The following is a 23,881-nucleotide window of genomic DNA, read 5'->3' as shown; positions in this document are numbered from 1 at the left end:
TCATAGTAAAGGCCATATATGACAAATCCAAGGCTAACATCATTCTCAATGGTGAAAAGCTGAAAAAATTCTAAGATCAGGAACAAGACAAGGATGCACACTCTTGACACTTCTGTTCAGCATAGTTGTGGAAGTCCTAGACATGGCAGTCAGAGAACAAAAAGAAACAAAAGGAATCCACATTGGAAAGGAAGAAGTCAAACTATCACTGCAAATGGCATGATACTATACCTAGAAAATCCTAAAGATGCTACCAGAAAACTGTTAGAACTCATCAATGAATTTGATAAAGTTGTGGGATACAATTAATACACAGAAGTTGGCTGCATTTCTATATACAACAAGGAAAGATCAGAAAGAGAAATTAGGGAAATGATCCCATTTACCATCTTATCAAAAAAAAAAATAAAATACCTAGGAATAAACCTACCTAAGGAAACAAAAGGCCTGTGCTTTGATAACCGTAAGGCACTGATGAAAGAAATCAAAGATGACACAAATAGATGGAAAGATATACCATGCTCTTGGATTGGAAGAATCAGTATTGTCGAAATGACTATACTACCCAAGGCCATCTACAGATTCAGTATAACCTATCAAATTACCAATGGTATTTTTCACAACACTAGAACAAAAAAATTTTAAATTTGTATGGAACCACAAGAGACCTTAATAGCCAAAGCAATCCTGAGAAAGAAAAATGGAGCTCTAGGGATCCCTGACTTTAGACTATACTACAAAGCTACTGTCATCAAAAGAGTATGGGGCTGGCACAAAAACAGAAATACAGATCATTGGAACAGGATAGAAAGTCTAGACATAAATCCACACACGTGTGGTCAATTAATCTGTGACAAAGGGAGACAAGAATATACAATGGAGAAAACAGTCTCTACAATAACTGGTGCTGGGAAAACTGGACAGTGACATGTAAAAGAATGAAATAAGAACACTCTCTAACACCATACACAAAAGTAAAGACTCAAAGTGTATTAAAGACATAGATGTAAGACTGCAATCTATAGAACTCTTAGAGGAAAACATAGGCTGAACACTCTCTGACATAAACTGCGGCAATATCTTCTCAGATCCACCTCCTAGAGTAATGAAAATAAAAACAAAAATAAACCAGTGGGCCCTAATTAAACCTAAAAGTTTTTGCAAAGCAAAGGAAACCATAAACAAAATGAAAAGACAACCCACAGAATGGGAGAAAATATTTGCAAATGAAGCAGCTGACAAGGGATCAATCTCCAAAATATATAAACACCTCTTGCAGCTCAATATCAATAAAAACAACCCCATAAAAAGGGCAGAAAGTCTAAACAGACATTTTTCCAAGGAAGACACACAGATGGCCAAAAACAAAAAACAGCAACAACAACAACAAAAATGCATGAAAAGATGCTCAAAATCACTAATTATTAGAGAAATGCAAATCAGAACTATTAAGAGGTACCATCTTACACCAGCCAGAATGGCCATCATCAAAAATTGTACAAACAGTAAATGCAGGAGAGGGTACAGAGGAAAGGGAACCCTCTTACACTGTTGGTGGGAATATAAATTGGTGCAACCACTATGGAAAACAGTATGGAAATTGCTCAGAAAACTTAAAATAGAATTACCATATGATCCAGCAGTCCCACTCCTGGGCATCTATCTGGAGAAAACCATGCCTGGAAAAGATACATGTACCCCAGTTTTGATTGCAGCACTGTATACAATAGCCAAGACATGGAAGCAGCCTAAATGTCCATCAGCAGAGGAATGGATAAAGAAGATGTGGTGCATATATACAATGGAATATTAGTCATAAAAAAATAATGAAGTAATGGCATTTGCAGCAACATGGATGAACCTAGAACATATACTAAATGAAGTTAGACGGTAGGAGACAAACATCATATGATATATCTTACATGTGGAATCTAAAAAAAGATGCAAATGAACTTATTTGCAGAACAGAAACAGACTCACAGACTCTAAAAAAAAATACGGTTACCAAAGAGAACAGGTCAGGGGGCGGTGACTAGGGGCTTGGGGTGGAGATGTTCTAAAATTAGGTTGTGATGATAGTCTACAAATATAATAAAATTCATTGAATTATTGAAAAAAGGAGTCAGTAGAGGGAAATGGAAGACACTGAAGGCCTGAGAACCAGGAGCACTGAGGGCAGGAGATCAGTGTCTCAGCTCAGTCAGACTAAAGTGACAAGTTCTTCCTTCTGCCTTTTTTAATCCTGTTCAGGCCCACAAAGGATTGGATGATACCTGCTCACATTGGAGGGCTTCCAAATTGCTTTAGGGGTACACCTATATAAGTTAATTTCATCTGGGAATACCTTCAGGGACATAACCAGAGATAATGTTTCCCCAAATATCTGGGTACTCTGTGATCCAGTCAAGTTGACACATGAAATTAACAATCACTGCCAGATTTGGGGAGATTCACAAACTGCATTGCAACTACTGCCATCTTTTAAAATCCACCCCCCCCCTTTGGAGTTACCACTGTGGCATGACTGGATTGATGGTATCTGGGAAGTGCTGGTCACAGGCACAGTAGGTTAAGGATCTGGCATTGCTGCAGCTGTGGCTTACGTCATGACTGCGGCTCTGGTCTGATCCTTGGCCCAGTAACTCCATATGCTGCGGGGTGGCCAAAGATGAACACCCCCCCCCCCCCCCGTTTTTTTTGTCTTTCAGATTTTTTACTCTTCATAATCTCGATAATTAATATTATGTAATTGTATAGGTTCTGTTCTGCCCCCTCCTCTAAATCCCAAACATACCTCCCTTCTCTTATTTAGTATTTCTTTACTATTGACTTACTAAGCAAGCTTGGGCAAGCTACTTGGTTTCTTTCTACCTTTTATTACATCATTTTAAAAATGAATCTGGACTCAGGTTTGTGTTTTCACAGAGGAACCTCATTAGTGTTCTCTCTTAGCATTAACAGGATCTAATATTTAAACAGTAAATATGTTGATGATGCTTTCAATATAGAATGCTACTCTTAGAGTGGAAATGAACCTCTTGGTAGTGCAACTTAATTCATTCTCAGATAAATGTGAATGTGGTCCCCTTAAAGGATATTTTTTTGCAGGGATTTATCTGTTTGTTGTTCTGTTAACCGCTCAGCTGTGTACCTGAGGGTGATTATCTTACCTGAGTCAATCTTATACTGTATTTATTCTGGGTTATACAGTTTTTTCTCATTGAACAGTCTGCAATTATTTGCCATTATTTTATTTAAATTTTTTTTTTTTTGTCTTTTGCCTTTTCTAGAGCCGTACCCGCAGCATATGGAGGTTCCAAGGCTAGGGGTCCAATCAGAGCTGCAGTCACTGGCCTGTGCCACAGCCACAGCAATGCAGGATCCAAGCCTCATCTGTGACCTACACCACAGCTCATGGCAATGCGGATTCTTCACTCACTGAGTGAGGCCAGGGATTGAACCCGCAATCTCATGGTTCCTAGTTGGATTCGTTAACCACGAGCCACAACAGGAACTCCCTATTTGCCATTATTGACTACATGTCTAAGGCATAGATTTTCTTGGTCTATTGTTCTCTTAATGCTTGAGCTCAATATATAGGAAAAAGGATTATGTGCATTTTATTGCAGACATTCTCTGAAATAATTTTTAGCTATAAGAAAGTAGCTCTATTTCTGTGCGTCATCATTCTGTCTTACATAGTGCTGGGTAAAGATTTAATTTTGTAAGATTTATGACTTTCAGAAAGAAAGCTGGAAAAATTGAAATTTCTAAAGACTTATTTGATATAAATTTCATTATGTATTGAAAATTGGAGCTTGAGATACAGAGACAACTGATTGATACAGATTTTCCTAAAATCTCATGATTTTCAATGAGAAAGAGAATTCTCTTCAGTCATTTTCAAATGTAAGCTAACATGTTTTTCCCCCCTCAGCTTCCAATAAAAACAGGACAACAGAACACACATACCAAAGTCAGTACCGAACACAACAAGGAATGTCTTATCAATATTTCCAAATACAAATTTTCTTTGGTTATAAGCGGCCTCACTACTATCTTAAAGAATGTTAACAATATGGTGAGTATTTGCATTACTGTTTATATGGAAATTTGCTTTGGTTTGGTTTTGATTTAAAAATTTGGAGCAGCATGTCTTGAAGTATATAAAGTCATTTTCTGTGGACTCTGGATATAAACATTCATCTTAATTTGTGGATAAGCACAGGTAACCTTTTAACTTGGATTTTAGGTTTTGATTCTTTTTCTTAAATATTTGTCTTATTTGTGACCCTATCTACTTTTCCATTTTTCCAGAATTAGTATTTCATACAGATTTTCTCATATGTAAATTGACCATAGTAATCTGTTAAAATCTCTTCTTTAGCTTCTCATTTAGATATTTACATATTAGACTGTCCCAGTCCTAAGTAGGTAATAAATAAAATTTGACCTTAGGATATTTAGGATTTATGGTCCTAAATGTGAGGTTTTTTTTTTTTTTTTTTTTTTTTTTTAAGGGCCTCACCCATGGCATGTGGAGGTTCCCAGGCGAGGGATCTAGTCGGAGCTGTAGCCACTGGCCTATGCCCAAGCTATAGCAACACCAGATCTGAGCTGCGTTTGTGACCCACACCACAGCTCATGGCAATGCTGGATCCTTAACCCACTGAGCACGGCCAGGGATCGAATCTCCGCAATCTCGTGGTTCCTAGTCAGATGTGTTTCCTCTGTGCCATGACTGGAACTCCTTTTTTTTTTTTTTTTTTTTTTTAAGGGGTGAGATTGCTTTTTATGAGCTACTGTGTTATTTTCTTCCTCCTATAACCTATGACAGCTTCTGTAATAGAGACTGTTGAAACAGTTTTCCTCAAATACCAGTTTTATTCAGTATTTTCATTGTCAAAAGCTCATAATTGCTTTTTCCCCCTGTGTTTTATAAAATCTGTTTATATTCCCTAGACTTCAGGGTACTCCAGCTATTTTCTGTCTGTACCTTTGAACAACATATTTCTCCTGTCTCTGTCAGGTGATTCCTTCTTCTATGTCTATCCCTATCTAAAATCTCCTTCATACTCAGTTCAAAACAACTGCTCTGGATAGTTCTTGATTAAGTCCAAACTGCTCTGCTACTTTTGAGTACTCATAATCACAATTTGTATTATTTATATTGAGCAATGAAACTGAGTTCTGGTTATAGGTTTTGAAACTCAGTACTGTTTTCATAGCCAAATCATCTTTGGTGTGTTTCCTTTTTAAAGAGTTAATTAGAAAATAGCCTAGACTTAGAGAACTGGTAAACTGGAGGTGTGGGCAGTCATTTGCTTAACAAAGATGTTTTCTCTTATGGAAAAAAGGTAAGATTTTCTGAAAAAAATCAAGGCCTTTAATAAACATGTGAAGTGATTTACAGAAATTTAAGATTTTGTGGCCCCCTTCTTTTGTACAGTGTGTGGATCATAGAGATAGGATTATATAAATAAGTGGCCATATTCTCAGTTAGATTGAAAATATTTTAATGTGTGGAGCCTCCTTTTGAAAACAAAAACAAGGGAGTTCTCATTGTGGCTTGATGAGTTAAGAACCGAACTAGTATCCAAGAGGATGTGGGTTCAGTTCCTGGCCTGGCTCAGTGGGCTAAGGATCCGGCGTTGCCTCAAGTTGAGGCTTAGGTTGCAGTTGCAGCTCAGATCTGGCGTTGCTGTGGCGTAGGCCAGCAGCTGCAGCTCTGATTCAGCCCCTGTCCTGGGAACTTCCATATGCTGCAGGTGCAGCCCTCAGAAGAAGAACAAAAACAATATTGTGATATTGGCATTCACTTAGTCTTATTGAGTAAATTGAATTATGGAAGCCATAGTCCCTCCTTTTTTTTAAATTTTGTTGAAGTATAGTTGATTTACAGTGTTGTGGAAACCATAGTCTCTTGGTGGTAGATAGTGTAGTATTTGGTTTAGGATAGTGAGTGCTTAAAATTCACCATAATTGGCATTACAGCATTTTGTTGTTATAAGAATTTAGGCTTTGATGATTTTGTAGCATCAAAGTATGGTTTATGTTTAATTCAAGATTCTGGTAAAGATTTATATGTGTATCTAGTAGTTCCCATTGTGACTCAGTGGTAACGAACCCACCCAGGATCCATGAGAATCCAGATTCAATCCTTGGCCTTGCTCAGTGGGTTAAGGATCTGGTTTTGCCATGAGCTGTGGTGTAGGTCACAGACGCAGCTTGGGTTGCTGTGGTTGTGGTGTAGGCCTGCAGCTGTAGCCCCGATTTGACCCCTAGCCTAGGAACTTCCATATGTCACAGGTGTGGCCCTAAAAAGCAAAAAAAAAAAAAAGAAAAGAAAAGAAATGGCATTTTCTATCCTCTAGTGGAACAAGATGTAGGAGAGTTTGGAGACAGTGGCTAAATACAGCCATATATATATATATATATATATTTGGAAGTTACCTAAACACCTAACAAGAACAGTTAATTTTTTTTTTAAGAACAGTTAATTTAAAAAAAAGATTTATATGTGTATCTAAATCCTACATGTGTTGTTTTTTTTTTTTGTTTGTTTGTTTTTGTTTTTGTTTGTGCCCATGGCATGGGGAAGTTTCCAAGCCAGGGCTTTGACCCAAGTTACAGTAGTAGCAATGCTGAATCCTTAACTTCTAGGCCATCAGGGAACTCTATAAATCCTACATATTTTTAAAGTACAAACCAGAATATCTTTTAATGTGGCAAGCTAATTGCAGACTGTAATAGATGGCAGCATTTTCGTTTACCTCAGTATGTTGTGTGAGCATTTGGATAAAATCAGAAATAGATTTAAATATAGTATATAGTCTGGGAGATAAAATGGAAGACTGTTGATTTTCTTGATTCTTAGTCCCTCACTTTTCAGATGTGTATTTGTAGTCCCTCATTTTTCAGATGTGTGTGATTTGTAGTGGAGAGGAATAATCAACTTTTATTGTTGTGATTATCTTTTCTTTTAGAGAATATTTGGAGAAGCTGCTGAAAAAAATTTATATCTCTCTCAGTTGATTATATTGGATACACTGGAAAAATGTCTTGCTGGGGTAAGTAAATCTATTCTTAAGTAGGCAGGTTTTGTGAATTCATTTCTGAGAATGATCCGATGTACTGATGCATAGTTATGGGCAAGAAGAATTCATAAAGACTTTTTGTCTAAGACATGAAAATGAATTTTGTTAACAGCTGACTGGGTAGCATAGACAAATTTTCAATTTATATTTCAAATTATGCTTATATTTGAAATTTGTATTTCATATTCTCATCTTTTGTCAGATATACATTATTAAGATTCTTTTTAAAGAGATCATTTCATCTTTTGTAAATTAAATAGATGTTAAGATTGTAAAGTGTTAATAAGCTTGAGTCATATCTCTTGTGTTTTTTAGAAAAAATTTTATGGAAAAGTCACCATTTCATTTAATTAATTTCTCCAGTTGATTAGGCCTGTGGCATTGCTTAGCTGTCAAAGAATATGGTGCAAAAGTCCAAGAGTTTATTGTTTCCCCTGTATGAATCTCATTTTAGTATTTTACTTTTCAAATCTATATAAAAGAGAGCTTAAAAATTAAAAATATTACTATTACTGATAGATTCTACCTTAAGAACACTTGTTATATAAATACAAACATATAAAATAGATATGTGGAGGAGTAGTTGAGTTACAAAACAGTTTTTCACGTTTCCTGTGAATAGTTATCTCAGAGTTTACAACCACGACTTACTTCGAATATTTTCAGGAATATTTCTATACTTGAACAGTGTTTTTCCTAGAACATGGTAGGAGTTTATATAAATATATGAATTTAAAACCTCTATTTTAAAGATCTGTCTATTCAGTATGCACTGGGGTTAACTTATTTCTTGCAATCTCCTTTTGACACAACTTTTGCTTTTTTCAGAATTGCTTCTCTCTTCCATGTGTATTACAATTGTTTTCTGTAATAAACCTGGATGGAAAGAGACTTTGATGGGAGGACTGATGAGTTGAGTGGAGACTAAGGAAGGGATAGGGCAGAGAGTTGGAAAAAGATAATTATATTCTCACAACAGTGTATCCTTAGGGAATAGAATTATTTAAGACTGTAGGTGGCAAAACCTAAGCATAATGTTTTAAATTCTTTTATTGACTCTTGTCTATATTGCAAAGTTGTGAGACAGTGCTTATAAATTTTCTGTGCATATTGAGGGTGAGCTAGTTTTGCTCTTGCTTTGTGCTATCAATTTGTGATGTGCAGTTGTTCATTTGTAAAATGAAGTGAAAGAGCAAAGGAGCTTTTCCAAATAGGATGATGGAATTTTGAAGATGGACAATTTTTCATCTTCTCTTGAATCAGTTCTTTGCGATTCCAATATATCAATGACACCCATGTTTGAGTGGGGATAGGGTGATTTATTGCCTCTTCAGTTCTACAGTTTTTCTCCATTAACATTTATAATTAAGAGGTTATGGTAAATGTATTTGGGAGAATGGTCACTGATGTTATTGGCCCCTGTTTAATTTGATACTCTTTGGAGATAGCCTAATTGAAGGTCTAAAAAGTAGGCATAGTATAACTTGTATAATATATAAAATATATGTTATCTTTCTCTGCTCTACTTTTGAGAATGTATACATTTTTCCATTAAATTTAAAATTTAAAATTGATACTGTGCATATTATTGAACAGTTGTGTTTTCTTAAATGATTTTGTGATTGTCTCTTGTTTTCATTTTTCGATCAAAGTAAGTTGAGGCAGTTTAAGAAGAACTGAGTCCTACAAGTACATGTTTATCATTAGTAGTTGAAATAGCTAAATGAAAGTAAGCAGATACTTAAGTCAATATCATGGTTAAAACCAAAATTTTATGAATAAAATTTTGTAGAACTTGAATCTTAAGTATTTTTGTTCCTGTATATATAAACATTAGTCAAAAGATTGAACACTTCTATTGTTTTTGTTTATTAATTGGAGTTAATTTCAACATTTGCAGTGTTTGGTTAGCCTATAGGCTAATAACAAAGCATTAGGACTCAAATTTTGCAGGTTTTTGTGATAGCTGTTTATTTACTGTCCATGTATTTTAGTGTATTTGCATCTGAAAGCTTTTGGATTGGAATTAGAGAACTGAGTATAGCGAACAAAAATTTGTTCTTTTTCATCATGTTTGGTATTATCAAAACTGTTACTCAGATAAGGATCCTAAAGCTGATAGGTAAAATATGATGTGGAGCATTGTATTTTCAGGGTAGCTTATCTGTTGGTTGTTTTGTTAATTATAGAGATTTACAAAGTAGAGATTTCAGTGTTAACACCACAGTTATCAAAGTTGGTGTCATTAACAGAGGGACCACTGGCATTATTGTACTCCTGATGTGATGTAATATGAGCTGTAATGAATGACTGAAAGTTTTTAATTTGAATCTAATCAGACCGTTAGGTTTAGGTTCCAATTTAATAGAAAATATAGCGACTAGAAGTACAAGTTTTGCCACAAGGACATAATCAGATCAGTGATATAGAACACTTCACAGGCAACTGACTCATTGTCTTTAAAAAAGTCAATGTTACGGCAAATATACATGTTGTACATGGAGCGTGTGGGGGAAATAGTTTAAGAATAAAGAGCCTAAAGGAATGTTACAGTCATGCTTCAATCTATGAACCTTTTTTGGATCCTAGTTGATTTTAAAAAAAATCTATGAAAGACGTTTAGGGGGCAGCATTTGGGGATATTTGAATGTGGATTGGCTATTAGCTGATATGAGTAATTGTTTATTTTTACTTGGTGTGATGATGTATTGAAGTTACATTGGAGAATGTTCTTATTTTTAAGAGACGTCGAAGCAAGGTAATCAAGGTGAAGTTAAGATGTTTGTAACTTACTTGAAATGGTTCAGCCAAAACAAAATTAGTGATAGTAAGTAATATCTGTCTCTTTTTGTCAATCTGACCAAAGGTGGTGTGATTGCCCACCTAGGAATTAATTTGGATGTTGAGATAGTTGACAGTGCATTCACCAAATGAATATGAGTAAAGTTTACTTAGGACCCAAACTACGGATTCCCAGGAAGAGGAGTGCTTATGTAGGGACTTGATGAACAGAGTAACAAGCAGAAATGGGGGTGCTAAAGAGGATGAATAGGGGTACCTGGAATTTTATTGTGATGAAGAAGTGAGAGATGTAATCGTCCTCTTTATTACAGTAAGTGTAGATAGAGCAAACATGCTGAAATATTAATGTGGAATCTAAGTGATGAGTGTATGGATGTTTATTATTCTAACTCACATATGTTTGAAATTTTTCCTAATAGAAAACATTTACATGTAAGTTTAAGAAAAGTTTAGAATTATGTGATTATTTCTATTTTAGCAACCAAAGGACACAATGAGATTAGATGAAACGATGCTGGTCAAACAATTGCTACCAGAAATCTGCCATTTTCTTCATACCTGTCGTGAAGGAAACCAACATGCAGCTGAACTTCGGAATTCTGCCTCTGGGGTTTTATTTTCTCTCAGCTGCAATAACTTCAATGCAGTCTTTAGTCGAATTTCTACCAGGTTAGTGGGTAAACCTACACAGGAATGTTGTAAGTAATATAAATTTTGTCTGCATATAAATAAAAAGTTGGCAGAAATGAATTTAACCTGGACTTTGTTGAAAATTTATGCACTGATCTCTTTGAAATTGTTATTATGTAATATTGTGATATTGGTGGGTACAGTTAAATGTGAGTACTGTTATAAAGATGAAAGTCTGAATTTTGGGGAAAAAATATCACCCATGACCAGGCTTTCCCCCTGCCCCAAACTCTCGGTATCAATTTTTGTTTATTTCTTATTGAAGTATAGTTGATTTACAGTGTTGTGCCAATTTTTGCTATACAGCATAGTGACTTAGTCATATATATGTATACACATTCTTTTTCTCATACTGTCTTGATCCATCATTATCCCATGAGATTGGATATAGTTGCCTGTGCTGTACAGTAGGACGTCATTGCTTAATCATTCTAATTGTAATAGTTTGCATCTACCAACCCCAAACTCCCTTTCCATCCCACTCCCTCCCCCCGTCCCTTGGCAATCACAAGTCTGTACTCTATGTCTGTGAGTCTGTTTCTGTTTTGTAGATAGTTCATTTGTGCCATATTTTAGATTCCACATATAAGTGATATCATATGGTATTTGCCTTTCTCTTTCTGACTTCCTTCACTTAATATGAGAATCTCTAATTGTATCCATGTTGCTGCAAATGGCATTATTTTTTCTTTTTTATAGCTTAGTAGTATTCCATAGTAGATATGTACCACATCATTTTCTTCTTTGTCTTTTTTTTTTTTTTTTTGTCTTTTTAGGGCTGCACCCCACAGCATATGGAGGTTCCCAGGCTAGAGGTTAAATTGGAGCTATAGCCACCAGCCTATGCCACAGCTACAGCAATGCCAGATCTGAGCTGTGTCTGCGACCTACACAATGGCTCACAGCAACTCTAGGTCCTTTAACCCACTGAGCGGGGCCAGGGATCAAACTTGCATCCTCATGGATACTAGTCAGATTCATTTCCACTGAGCCGTGACAAGAGTCCTGTACCACATTTTCTTAATCCACTCTGTTGCTGGACATTTAGGTTGTTTCCATGATCTTAGCTATTGCGAATAGTGCTGCAGTGAACATGGGGGTGCATATATCTTTTTGAATGGAAGTTTTGTCCAGATATATGCCCGAAAGTGGGATTGCTAGATCATGTGATAGTTCTTTTTTTTTGGCTTTTTAGGAAGCATATGGAAGTTCCCAGGCTAGGGGTTGTATCAGAGCTGCATCTGTGACCTGTACCATAGCTCATGGCAATGCCGGATCCTTAACCCACTGAGCAAGACCAGGGATCAAACCTGCATCCTCATGGATACTAGTTGGGTTCATAACCTGCTGTGCTACAAAGCTACAAAGGGAGCGCCTGGGTCACATGATAGTTTTTGAGGAACCTTCACACTATTTTCCATAGTGGTTGGGTTGTACCAGTTTATATTCCCACCAACAGTGAAGGGGAGGGTTCCCTTTTGGTTTGGCTTTTTAATATATCATTCCTTTTAATGAAACCAGCCAATCAGAATAATTGATGAGTAGTCAGAATTCTAATGATCTTAAAGCTCTGATCCTTATCATAATATCCTTAGTTGCCCAAAAAACAAACAAACAAACAAACCCCAACTAGCAATATGGAAGCATAAGGAATTGAGTAATTGCAAAGTAGAATTTTTTAGAAAGTGAACTGTATTTTGAAGTGTATGAACTCCAAAAGCTCCCATTTGTTGAGCATTTACAGTATATGCTGTGCTGTTTTATCCTCACAGTACTCCTGAAACATAGATGATACTTTCCCCATTTTACAGTTAAACAAACTCATACTACAGAAATTATCAAGGTGATGTAGCAAATAATGGAGGACCCAGATTTTCAAGTCCGACTGGCTTCAGAGTCTGTTAGTTTCATGGTAACAGGCTGCTTCCCTGTACTTGTATTTTGGCCATATTTTGATGAAATCGTTTTTATAATATACACTACTGTGCTTTAAAATTGTATGATAAGTATGATTTAAGCTTTTATTTGATGATTAGAAATCATCATATGATCATCTGCTGTGATATGCTGCAGATGGAGAAATTGGTGTGGAGTTGTAACTGACAGTAGCAGGTAACACTGGAACTTAATTTCATGGAAATGATTTACCTTTCTAAAGGAGGTAGAGTAAATGGGCCCTTAATTACGACGAAGTAGGAATTATAACATAAATTACCTAGTGAGTCAGTGGATCAAAGACTAATATAGACAGAGAAAAATAACTGTCTTTGCTTATTGGTAGCTGCATCTTTGCTGTGTCTGTGTTGTGTGAACAGCGGTCTTGCGTTAGTCAGCTTAGTTCATTGTTACATTGTTTTCTAGCAGGTGTGAATGAGAACATACATTGTAATTTGAGAATTTGTACTAAGGTTTTTTTTGTGGAATTGGCTAAGTTCAAAGTCCTATTTTTTAATAAAAATATGGCATTTCTGTAATCATGATGGTAGGCAACAATATTCTTCAACCTTTCATCAGGATTCCCAGTGCAAAGAAAATTAAAATTTTATTTCATGGTATAATATGATTGATAATTTTGGGTACTTTTTTTTTTTTTGGTTCATACTCGTGGCATATGGAGGTTCCCAGGCTAGGGGTCCAATCAGAACTGTAGCCACCGGTCTATACCAGAGCCAACAACAACGAGGGATCTGAGCCACGTCTTCGACCTACATTACAGCTCATGGCAACTGGATCCTTAACCCACTGAAAGAGGCCTGGGATCGAACCTGAGTCCTCATGGATGCTAGTTGTGTTTGGTAACCACTGAGTCATGATAGGAACTCCCCTGAGTAATGTTTATACAATGAAACAGTGTCTTCATGAGATCTTTTGAGTTTTACCATTACTTATTCATTTCTGGTTGAAGCAGTAAGGTCACGAACACTCAGTAATAGGAGGCATTACAACTATAAAAAATAAGAACATATAGCCCCTTCTTTGTTTAGGTGACGACTAGACCAGTCTTCTGAAATAATCTTACATTGAAAGTAGAAAATGTTCAGAAGAATAAAATGATTTTTAGTTTATCCAAGTATGAATTGCTTAAATGAAACAGCAAATGTGTACCTCTGAAAACTCTAAAAATTTTCTAGTCACAAAAGATTTTATCTTGCAGCATTAGCACATGTAAAAATATACAACTTTTGTGTATTTCCTGAATCTAGTTCAGTGTTTCCAGAATAGAAGTTAAGTGTCTCCAGAAATAAGCTAGTTTCTTTAGCTTTCAGGGAGCAGACTGCTCAGAAATGGGATCTGTAAAATTCATGTTTCAGACAACTACATGTGCTGTTTCATTTAGCTTGTGCCAGAAATAGAAGCTGATCTTATTAGAGGGCCACTCACCTGAAAGTCCATTATGATGGTTTAATTTAGGTGGGGTTATTTTATGACACTGCTGTCATAGTATTAGGTGACTTAAAATATGCAGGAGACTAGAATGGCAGTTCTTTCTAAAGATTAATTTTATGCCTCATGTGTAATAGATGAATGAATATTGTGAACATTTGTTGTGCTTGACCATTCTACCTGTCTACAGATGTTTCTCTTTTCAGATTAACATTGGCTTTTGATATTTCTGTCCTTTCCTTTCCTTTAATATGAGTTACAGATTTTAAGATAATTTTATTCTGCTGAAGTATAGTATACCATGTTCTGTGGCTCATAATACTCTTTTATATAACTGATTCCCTGCTTTCTCCACAGAAATACTGTACAGTGAACTAATTATTTCGTAGTGGGAGAGTCCTGAAGAATATCTTATGTGACATATCACCAAAAGCAGAAGACTCAGTGACTTTAAATGTTCCCTTTGATTCTTTTACATATCCACTTTTTTTTAATGGTTTCTTATTCTTTTTCATAGTTTAAAATTTCTTTTTAAATGTCTAATTATTCAGGACATACTATATATTTTCTTTAAGATTATTAAATGATCTCATATGTATGCGCAACTCTCATTCATTGTGAATTGTTGCTCTCTGTTTTGTCAGCTTTGATTGCAAATTTATCTTTAGTGCAATCTACATTTTCTTTGGGAATACCTTATAGCCAGCCTGAGGCTGTGGGAGTATCCTAGTGATGCTTTTGCATTTGCTTTTGCCAAGTGCCCAGTTCTGTACCTATATTTTTGTTAATTTCTCAGTCCTAGATTGTATGGGTAGTGTAAACGTGGACCTGCCTTCTGAAGTGATAGTCTTGAGTGACTTTTCCTCCTACCCCAAATTTAGGCAGATCAGACAATCTTCTTGTGCTGGAAGTTTTTTCCCACCACTTTCTTTTCTTTCTCTCTCTCTTTCTGTGTCTCTCTCTCTCTTTTAGGAAGTTGATAGGTCTCTCTAGCCATGTTTTATGCAGGGGCCTAGTCCTACTTCCTGCATTATTAGGGTACAAAGCATTGTACCCAGTTTCATGTGGATGTTTAGCCCTAAATCCCTAGGGGAAGAAGAACCCCCAATGAACTCTCATTCACCCGTCCTTTGTTGGCCAGATGATGCCTTCAAAACCATCTCTGGTTTTTGGTTTCTTTTTCATTTCTGGACTTGGGTGGGTAGACAGTGTTTCTTTCACTTTATTTCAATACATTTTAAATACCTTTTTGATGTTATTCAGTTTACCTGGTCTTCCTAGATGTTTTAGTGATAAGTTTTCCACTTCATTTCTTTTGCCTAAGCTACCCTTTGATTTCTCTGCTTTATAAATGATATTTAAGCTTCAAAAAGTACCCCTTCCTATGGTAATAACTGGAGTGTAAAAGGAATTAAACTCTTCTAATGTTTTCACAAACATCCATGCATTACCTTTTCAAAAGTTGGTGTTGCTGATTTACAAAGTTATGTTTCCTAAGGAGTCATAGCCCATATCTTTAGGCCCTTTGTAGCAGCTGTAGAATTGGTAGCATGTAAGTCAGTTTTGAGGACCTGCTCATTCCCAGTGTGAACTGCTAAGCTTTTCTCACCCTGATGATAAGGAGAACATTAGCATATATGCTTAGCATAGAATAATTTTAATGTTGGCTATACATCTGTAGGCTGAAGTGAGGGAAAGAGGAATTTGAGAAGAAATAGCATTGATTTCATTTTTAGCAACTGAAGGTTTAGTATGATGATTAATGTCAATTTTAAATTATACTAAATGGTTATAATTTGAGCTAATATTATGAAAAAATCGTGTAGTATTTATGCTTTTTCACCATCTCTCTCTGCATCTATGACAATTAATAATTCCATTATATTGCTTACATTTTTTGATATCTAATAATTAAAATAAGCATGCCTCATTAGGAAGCACACTTCAATAGATTAGCAGTACCAACATTGTTTTTTGTCTTTTGTCTTTTTCAGGGCCACACCCACTGCATACAGAGGTTCCCAAGCTAAGGGTCCAATTGGAGCTACAGCTGCCAGCCTATGCCACAGCCATAGCAACGTGGGATCCGAGCCGTGTCTGTGACCTACACCAAGCTCATGGCAATGCTGAATCCTTAACCCACTGAGCGAGGCCAGGGATTGAACCTCATGGATACCAGTCGGGTTTGTCAGCCACTGAGTCATAATGGGACCTCTGAGTACTGACTTTTAAAAAGCTTATCTCTGTGGTGGTTACTGAAAAATGAAGAAAATTTTAACCTTTTTTAAAAAAATTTTTAGATGAAAGTGAATTTTTTTTTCTTTTTCTTTTTTTTTTTGTATTTTCTAGGGCCGAACCCATGGCATATGGAGGTTCCCAGGCTAGGGGTCTAATTGGAGCTGTAGTTGCCGGCCTTCGCCAGAGCCACAGCAACGCCAGATCCAAGCCATGTCTGCTACCTATACCACAGCTCATGGCAACGCCAGATCCTTAACCTGCTGAGAGAGGCCAGGGATCAAACCTGCAACCTCATGGTTCCTAGTCGGATTCGTTAACCACTGAGCCACGACGGGAACTCCAAAAGTGAATTTCTTTATCAGTTTAAAAACATCTATATTTTGTTAAGTGTTAAATTTTTCTACATTTTTGATAACTTCATATTTAATAAGAGGGAAGTTTTAGGTTTAGAAAGATTCTTATCATTACAAGCTTAATTTCTTTGAGAGAGGGATGTTAATCAAATAATCAAATAAATGCATATGGACTGTGCAGTGAAGAAAGACTTACTTACTTTTTTCAATACAGAGTAAATGTATCCTGTGAATGTAGATAAAATGCCATTCATGTCTCTGAGTCTAGTTTTTTGTCTTTTTTTTTTTTTTTGCTTTTTTTAGGGCCACCCCCGAGGCATATGGGGATTCCTAGCCTAGGGGTCAAATCAGAGCTGTAGCTGCTGACCTATGCCACAGCCGCAGCAACGTGGGATCCAAGTTGTGCCTGCGACCTATACCACAGCTCGTGGCAAAGTCAGATCCTTAACCACTGAGCAAGGCCAGGGATTGAACCTGCGTCCTCATGGTTGCTAGTCAGATTCGTTAACCACTGAACCACGACGGGAACTCCATCTGAGTCTAGTTGATATAAATAGAAGTTAATAAAATTTATCTTTATTTAATTTATAATTTGAAATTTGAATTTTATATTACAGAAAAAATTTAAAAATGCACAGAGCAGAAAGTATTTGAAATACCCATGCACCTCTTACTGTGCTTCAGCAGTTATCAGCATTCTGTGATTCTTTTTTTTTAAATAAAAATTGTATATATTTAAGGTGTACAGCGTGATGGTTTGATAGACATTGTGAAGTTTATTGGATTATCATGGTTTCTTTCATCATATCCCCTGAATTACTTATGGTCCTGTAGATTTTCATCAGAAAAATGTATACCATTTTATAGGCGTATTTTTCTCTTATAAACTCAGAGTAAGAAGACGGTTGAATTCACAGTTTTGGACTCTTCTAAGACTTTAGTTGATAAATTATTTTTGGTTTTTACTCTTCAGGTTACAGGAATTGACTGTTTGTTCAGAAGACAATGTTGATGTTCATGACATAGAATTGTTACAGTATATCAATGTGGATTGTGCAAAATTAAAACGACTCCTAAAGGGTAAGTTTAAATGTATGATATATCTGAAATTAATTAATGCAGGTAAAAAGACAGTATTTCAGATATACTAATTATACTAACTGTGTGGAGCTAAGACAGCAAAGTGGATTTTATAATGCCAGTGTCCTTGTGAAATGGACAATAATGTTTTGTTTGAACAATTCTTGAACTTTTGTAAACAATACACTAGAAAAAAATGAACATCTTAAATCTTGACAGTGGAAAGGCTCAACTACAGTTTTTGCTTTTAATAAAGAGAATGTGGGAGTTTCCATTGTGGCGCAGCGGAAACGAATCCAACTAGGAACCAAGAGGTGACAGGTTCGATCCCCTCGCTCAGTGGGTTAAGGATCTGGCATTGCTGTGGGCTGTGGCGTAGGTTGCAGATGCAGCTCAGAGCAATAAAATATATATACATTGACTGTAGACTACTGTGTATGACACATTTAAGATGTTATAGAGGTAAAGTTGATGAATATAGGAAGGCAGAAAGACTCAAGAGCACTGTGAAGTGTAAATTTGGAAATCAAAGAGTAAGAGCAAAGATGGTTGGAGGGATACATTTGCAAGTCTAGAAAAAAAATTGACATTTTTCAAGATTATTTAGAAAATTTATTTTATAATTTAAGAAGTCATTTTTTTTTTTTGTCTTTTTGCTATCTCTTTGGGCCACTCCCGTGGCATATGGAGGTTCCCAGGCTAGGGGTCGAATCGGAGCTGTAGCCACCGGCCTACACCAGAGCCACAGCAACACAGGATCTGAGCCGCGTCTGCAACCTACACCACAGCTCATGGCAACGCCGGATCGTTAACCCACTGAGCAAGGGCAGGGATCGAACCTGCAACCTCATGGTTCCTAGTCGGATTCGTTAACCGCTGCGCCACGATGGGAACTCCAAGAAGTCATCTTTATCTTAGCAAAATATTTATATAAATGTAATAAGTACTTGCATCCCTTCCTTATAAGTCCATGGGGGAGTTCTCTGCCAAAAGACTGTTAGCAGTAAACTAGTTTATAGGAGGATCATCTTTTCCAGAAGTAAATATTTTTATAGATGTGGACAATTTATAGAAAAGGAAATTACAATATATATTTATATGGAGAAATGTTGATTCTTATTTTTAAAAAGCAGTCTACTATTTTGAGCAATCAAATTACCAGAATAGGAGTTCCCATCGTGGCTTCACTGGGAATGAATCTGACTAGCATCTGTGAGGACGCAGGTTCAATCCCTGGCTTCCCTCAGTGGTTAAGGATCTGGTGTTGCTGTGAGCTGTGGTGTAGGTTGCACATGTGGCTTGGATCCTGAGTTGCTGTTGCTGTGGCTGTGGTGTGGGCCAGCAGCTGTAGCTCCAATTAGACTTCTAGCCTGGGAACCTCCATATGCTGTGGGTGTGGTCCTAAAAAGCAAAAACAAAACAAAACAAAACAGCAGAATAAAAGAAATGAACACATTTAATGATGGCAAGGATGTGATAAGGGCACTTTCATCTGTTGTTTGGTGAGAGTGACCTTTGGCCCAGCCCTTCTAAAAATCAGCTTGACAATATTTATCAAGAGCCATGAAAAACAGTCATCTCTCTGACTGGACGGTTTTGTTTCTAGATATTTATGTACTTTAAAGAAATAATCAGCAATTTGGAAAAATTGGAGTATAAAAGTGAAATATTGGAAATATCTTAAAAGTGTAACAATTGAAAATTGTTTAAATAACCAGTTACTTAATATCAGTGACTTAAATATTTCTGAATGACATCAAAGCATACTCAGAAGACAATGGCCTTGCAGCCCAGTTTAGTCATTTATTAGATCTGTAACCTCAAAAACAGTTAGTTGGCTTACCTGTTATATCTGAAAGCATTAAGATTTTGAAAGAATTAAATGTATTGAAAATACATGGCAGGTTATAATTGTTCAAGAAATAGTTATTGTGTATAGAGCTATCAAATACATGTATGAGGAATTTTTAGTGATATGAAAAAAATTGGGGATATGATGTGAAATGAAAAGAATAGGTTTGATATAGCCTGTTTAATCTCAGTTATGGCAAATATATTTTTCTGCATATGCATGGGAAAGGGAAAGGAAGGAAATTAACCAAACTGTTAAATGTGATAGTCTCTGAATGGTAGAATCATGAATAATGCTGTAAATTTCCCTTAGATTGTTGTATGTTTTTTGAATTTTCTGTAAGGACCATGTATTTTGTACATTTAAAAAATATAGTTATTATTAGAAACAAAATAAAGGAAAAAACTCAGAACAGCCTTTGAAGTTGAAGGCTTTTTGCTGAGTGTTGTTTTTACTGGACTTAACCAGTGCATTTTGGGTTTATATTAAATGTCTTTACCTTTACATTGCTTATAAATAATACTGGAATAAAAGTTTGTATGTAAAGGAAAGTTATTTTTTATTAGTAGCTCTGAATTGTATTTGTGTTAACTAATTAATCTAGAGTTAATTTTAGAATTTTTTTTTTCAGAAACAGCATTTAAATTTAAAGCCCTAAAGAAGGTTGCACAGTTAGCAGTTATAAATAGCCTGGAAAAAGTAAGTTACAACTTTTTTGGCATGAAAGTTTTGTTTAATTTTTGGTTACAAATATTGCTGTCTTCAGTATTTTGAATAAAAAAATTATGACTTGAGTGATAATTTCACATTAATTTTTAGGAAGAATATATTGCAATATTCTTAGAAAGGAAATCAGAAGTTTGTGATATAATTGGAGCCATATGATTTTTATTATACTAAGAAAATATTACATAAAAACATATGTTTTATTTGTAGGCATTTTGGAACTGGGTAGAAAATTATCCAGATGAATTTACAAAGCTATACCAGGTTCCACAGACTGATATGGCTGGTAAGGATAAGATTGATTGATTGATTGATTGATGTCTTTTAAATCTTACTTAGGTAAAAACCTATCATTTTCCAAGTTATTTTTGTTATTATGGTGCTTTTAATCTTTTTAACTTAGGCCAGATGGGAAATATTATTTTTCCCTTTTATTTCTAGATAACCTTCAACCTTTTTACTTTCCCTTGAGCAAATAAGGAGGTTTGAAATGACGCTCTGATCTTTAATTAGAGTTCTGGGTTGGATGTTGATGGGTCTTCATTGTAGAGAAGCGCTTTCATGTGCTCTGAAGCTTTATTTTGTATTTAGAGTGATGTGTATAAAGTAGGAATAGCCTCACCTGGAATTCTCAAGATGCAGCTGGAAGGCAGAGAATATAGGCTTCTGGAGAGCTTTGCTAATTCCCTTTGAGAAGCTGTTCTGTCTTTGTTTCTTGGATATGTCACACTTGGCATAAGGCCCTGCACATTGAGACTAAACACAAGTGTAGGTAATCTAAAATGTGGACTTTTCTAGGATGGCCCAAGATAGCTCTTCTAACACAAAGACAATATAACATTGTTTATCTGCTTACCTGAATGAATTTATTGAATTAAGTGAATTTCCAAGCTTATCTTTTAAAAGTGTGGCCTTTGGGTTTTTGGGTAGTGCCAGCCTTTAGTTTAATGTCAGAGATTTTCTTCTCATCTAATAATATCATTTAATATTTATATTTTTCATATAGAGTGTGCAGAAAAACTCTTTGACTTGGTGGATGGTTTTGCTGAAAGCACCAAACGTAAAGCAGCAGTTTGGCCACTACAGATCATTCTCCTCATCTTGTGTCCAGAAATAATCCAGGATATATCTAAGGATGTGGTTGATGAAAACAACATGAATAAGGTGAGGGGGGCAAAGTTATTTCCATTATGTCCGATGTGAAGCGATTTGTTTTACTCAAAGTATATATAACTTTAAGCTTAGCATTCTGTACACCTGATAGTTCAGGAGAATATCTCTAGTTGCATCATTGTAGATTTTTTGTTTGTTTGTTTGCTACCCTTAGCAGAGACATACTTGGGCATACATTTAGTTGGAGAAAAAATATGTTATCAGTGATAGCACTCATTGATTAAATATTTAAAACAGTCACTTAGTTGTATTCTTTCACCAGAGAGGACTAGATGGCAACATTAAACATTGTTTTCTATAATAATCCTACAAGGGTTGGCTTACTAAAATTCATCACTTTTGTGGTGACTTTGCATGTACTTATATTTGTGTCCACTTGGTGTTAAGGAAATAGGTAACTCATTTTAGGCATTTTAGAACAGTTTTCACAGCATTTTACTAGGTGGGCAGGGTACCACACGTCATCGCTAGTGAAATTGGCACTGTAATGACCAATAATTCTAAGAGGATCTTATAATTAAAAAAAAAATAAGAGCTGGATATTTAATTTTACCATTTTATTTGAATTTCTGTATGCAGTTTGTTTTGATAATGTATTTTTATAATAAAAACATTAAAAAATGTATATATTTTTGCCACTTTGAGAGAAATACTCATAGCTGACTAAAGCTCATGAAGTGGGCTCCTGCATCACTTGCCTGTGGATGGAGACGTTCAGATTCAGCTGAATGATTTGATAATTTGTAGAAATTTTATATAGGGAATTTATGCATTGATTGATAAACGAACTAGACAGTCCTTGGGAGTTTTTAATTCTGTGGTGCTCTGCTTAGGTTTATATCCCAACTTTTCCATTATGAAGACACCACTTTTCATGTTTGATTGTTTTGGAGTTCTTCAGAATAGTATTTTTGTTTGTTTCTGTTTTTTTTGGGGAAAATACACATAGATTAAAAAAACTACTCTAAATATTTAAAAAAATTTTTTATTAAAGTATAGTTGTTTATAATGCTGTGCCAATTTCTGCTATACAACAAAGTAACCCAGTCAAACATGTATACATTCCCTTTCTTATCTTCCATCATGGTCTATCCCAAGAGACTGGATATAGTTCCCTGTGCTGTACAGTAGAACCTCTTTGCTTATCCATTCTAAATGTAATAGTTTGCATTTACTAATCCCAAACTCCCAGTCCATCCCGTCCCTCCCCCCTTTCCCTTGGCAACTACAAGTCTGTTCTCTATGTCTGTCTGTTTTGTGGATAGGTTCATTTGTGCCCTATTTTAGATTCTGCATTTAAGTGATATATGGTATTTGTCTTTATGTTTCTGACTTACTTCACTCATTCTAAATGTTCATTGGTCATTTGTATATCTTCTGGGAATTGCTCATTTTTCCATTGAATTCTTTGTCTTTTATTGATTTGTAGGGTGTGTGTATACATTTTTTACTTGGTTTCTGTTTTTAAACTTTATGAGTTTGTTTTTTCTATTTAGGTATTTAAAATCTGGATGCAGTCAGTTCAGTCTTGTTCTTTTTGTCCACTAGGTTTTAGGGTCATACGTCTTTTCCCTAAGATTTTATTTATTCATTTTATTGAGATATTCACATACTGTAAAATTCACCCTTTTAAAGTTTACAATTCATTGGTTTTAGTATACCCACAAAGTTGTGCAATGATTATCGCATTGTAAGTCCAGAACAATTTCATCATCCCTGAAAGAAACCTCATACCTATTAGCAGTCATTCCTTATTCCCCTCTCATCTAGCCCCTGGCAACCACTAATCTACTTTTCGTCTTAGGTATTTGCTCATTTTGGACATTTCAAATGAAATCTTACAATATGTGACCTTTGTGTCTGGCACTTTTGAAGAATTTTGAAATAGCCTTTTATATTTTTCTCTAGCACTTTTATAGGTTAAAAAAAATTTAGATCTTTAAATCTTTCCTGAATTTTAAAAATGTATTATTTTTTAAGTATTCTCACTTTTTTTTTTCTTTGTCTTTTTATGGCTACACCACAGCATATGGAGGTTCCCAGGCTAGGGGTGGAATCAGAGCAACACTGGATCCTTAACCCACTGAGTGAGGCCAGGAACCGAGCCTGCGTCCTCACGAATGCTAGTCAGATTTGTTTCTGCCGAGCCAGGATAGAAACTTCTTCTCACTCTTTTCTGGTAATGTTCCTTAAGTACTAACCAGTGTTAACCATTCATAGTTGTTTTCTCATACAAACATTTAAATGAAAATATACATAAATGGGGTGGTGGTTGTTATACTCTAAAATGAAATCATTTTATGCATATTACTCTGCATCCTCCTTTATTTATTTAAGAGTATTTCTTGTCTAGCCCTCAAAATAGTTGATAGCTAACACATTCATTTAGGTATTTGGTAATATTCTGTTACACTAAGAGCCTCATATGTTCAACCATTTCACTGAGTGGATGAATAGTTAGCTTTTTTCTTTTTTCTGTTTTTTGC

General features: G+C 35.6%; 1 protein-coding gene across 7 annotated transcripts in view; it reads left to right on the top strand.

Moving 5' to 3' along the window:
• The window catches only part of NF1 (neurofibromin 1), a 263,468-nt gene that overhangs the window by 56,090 nt on the left and 183,497 nt on the right, over window positions 1-23,881 (top strand). For all 7 annotated transcript variants that reach the window (XR_007131866.1, XM_047758022.1, XM_047758020.1 and 4 more), the window contains exons 2-8: window positions 3,938-4,081; window positions 6,987-7,070; window positions 10,378-10,568; window positions 17,538-17,644; window positions 20,128-20,195; window positions 20,433-20,508; window positions 21,229-21,386. Coding sequence is in view for 6 of the 7 variants with exons in the window: in XM_047758022.1 (XP_047613978.1) it covers window positions 3,938-4,081; window positions 6,987-7,070; window positions 10,378-10,568; window positions 17,538-17,644; window positions 20,128-20,195; window positions 20,433-20,508; window positions 21,229-21,386 (828 nt within the window). In the remaining variant the exon portion in view is untranslated. The remainder of the gene's footprint in view (window positions 1-3,937; window positions 4,082-6,986; window positions 7,071-10,377; window positions 10,569-17,537; window positions 17,645-20,127; window positions 20,196-20,432; window positions 20,509-21,228; window positions 21,387-23,881) is intronic.

The sequence above is a fragment of the Phacochoerus africanus genome, chromosome 14 (assembly GCF_016906955.1).
Source record: "Phacochoerus africanus isolate WHEZ1 chromosome 14, ROS_Pafr_v1, whole genome shotgun sequence".
NCBI classification, from domain to species: Eukaryota; Metazoa; Chordata; class Mammalia; order Artiodactyla; family Suidae; genus Phacochoerus; species Phacochoerus africanus.
Note: the sequence above shows the minus strand (reverse complement) of the source record. Positions and strands in the feature narration are given on the sequence as shown.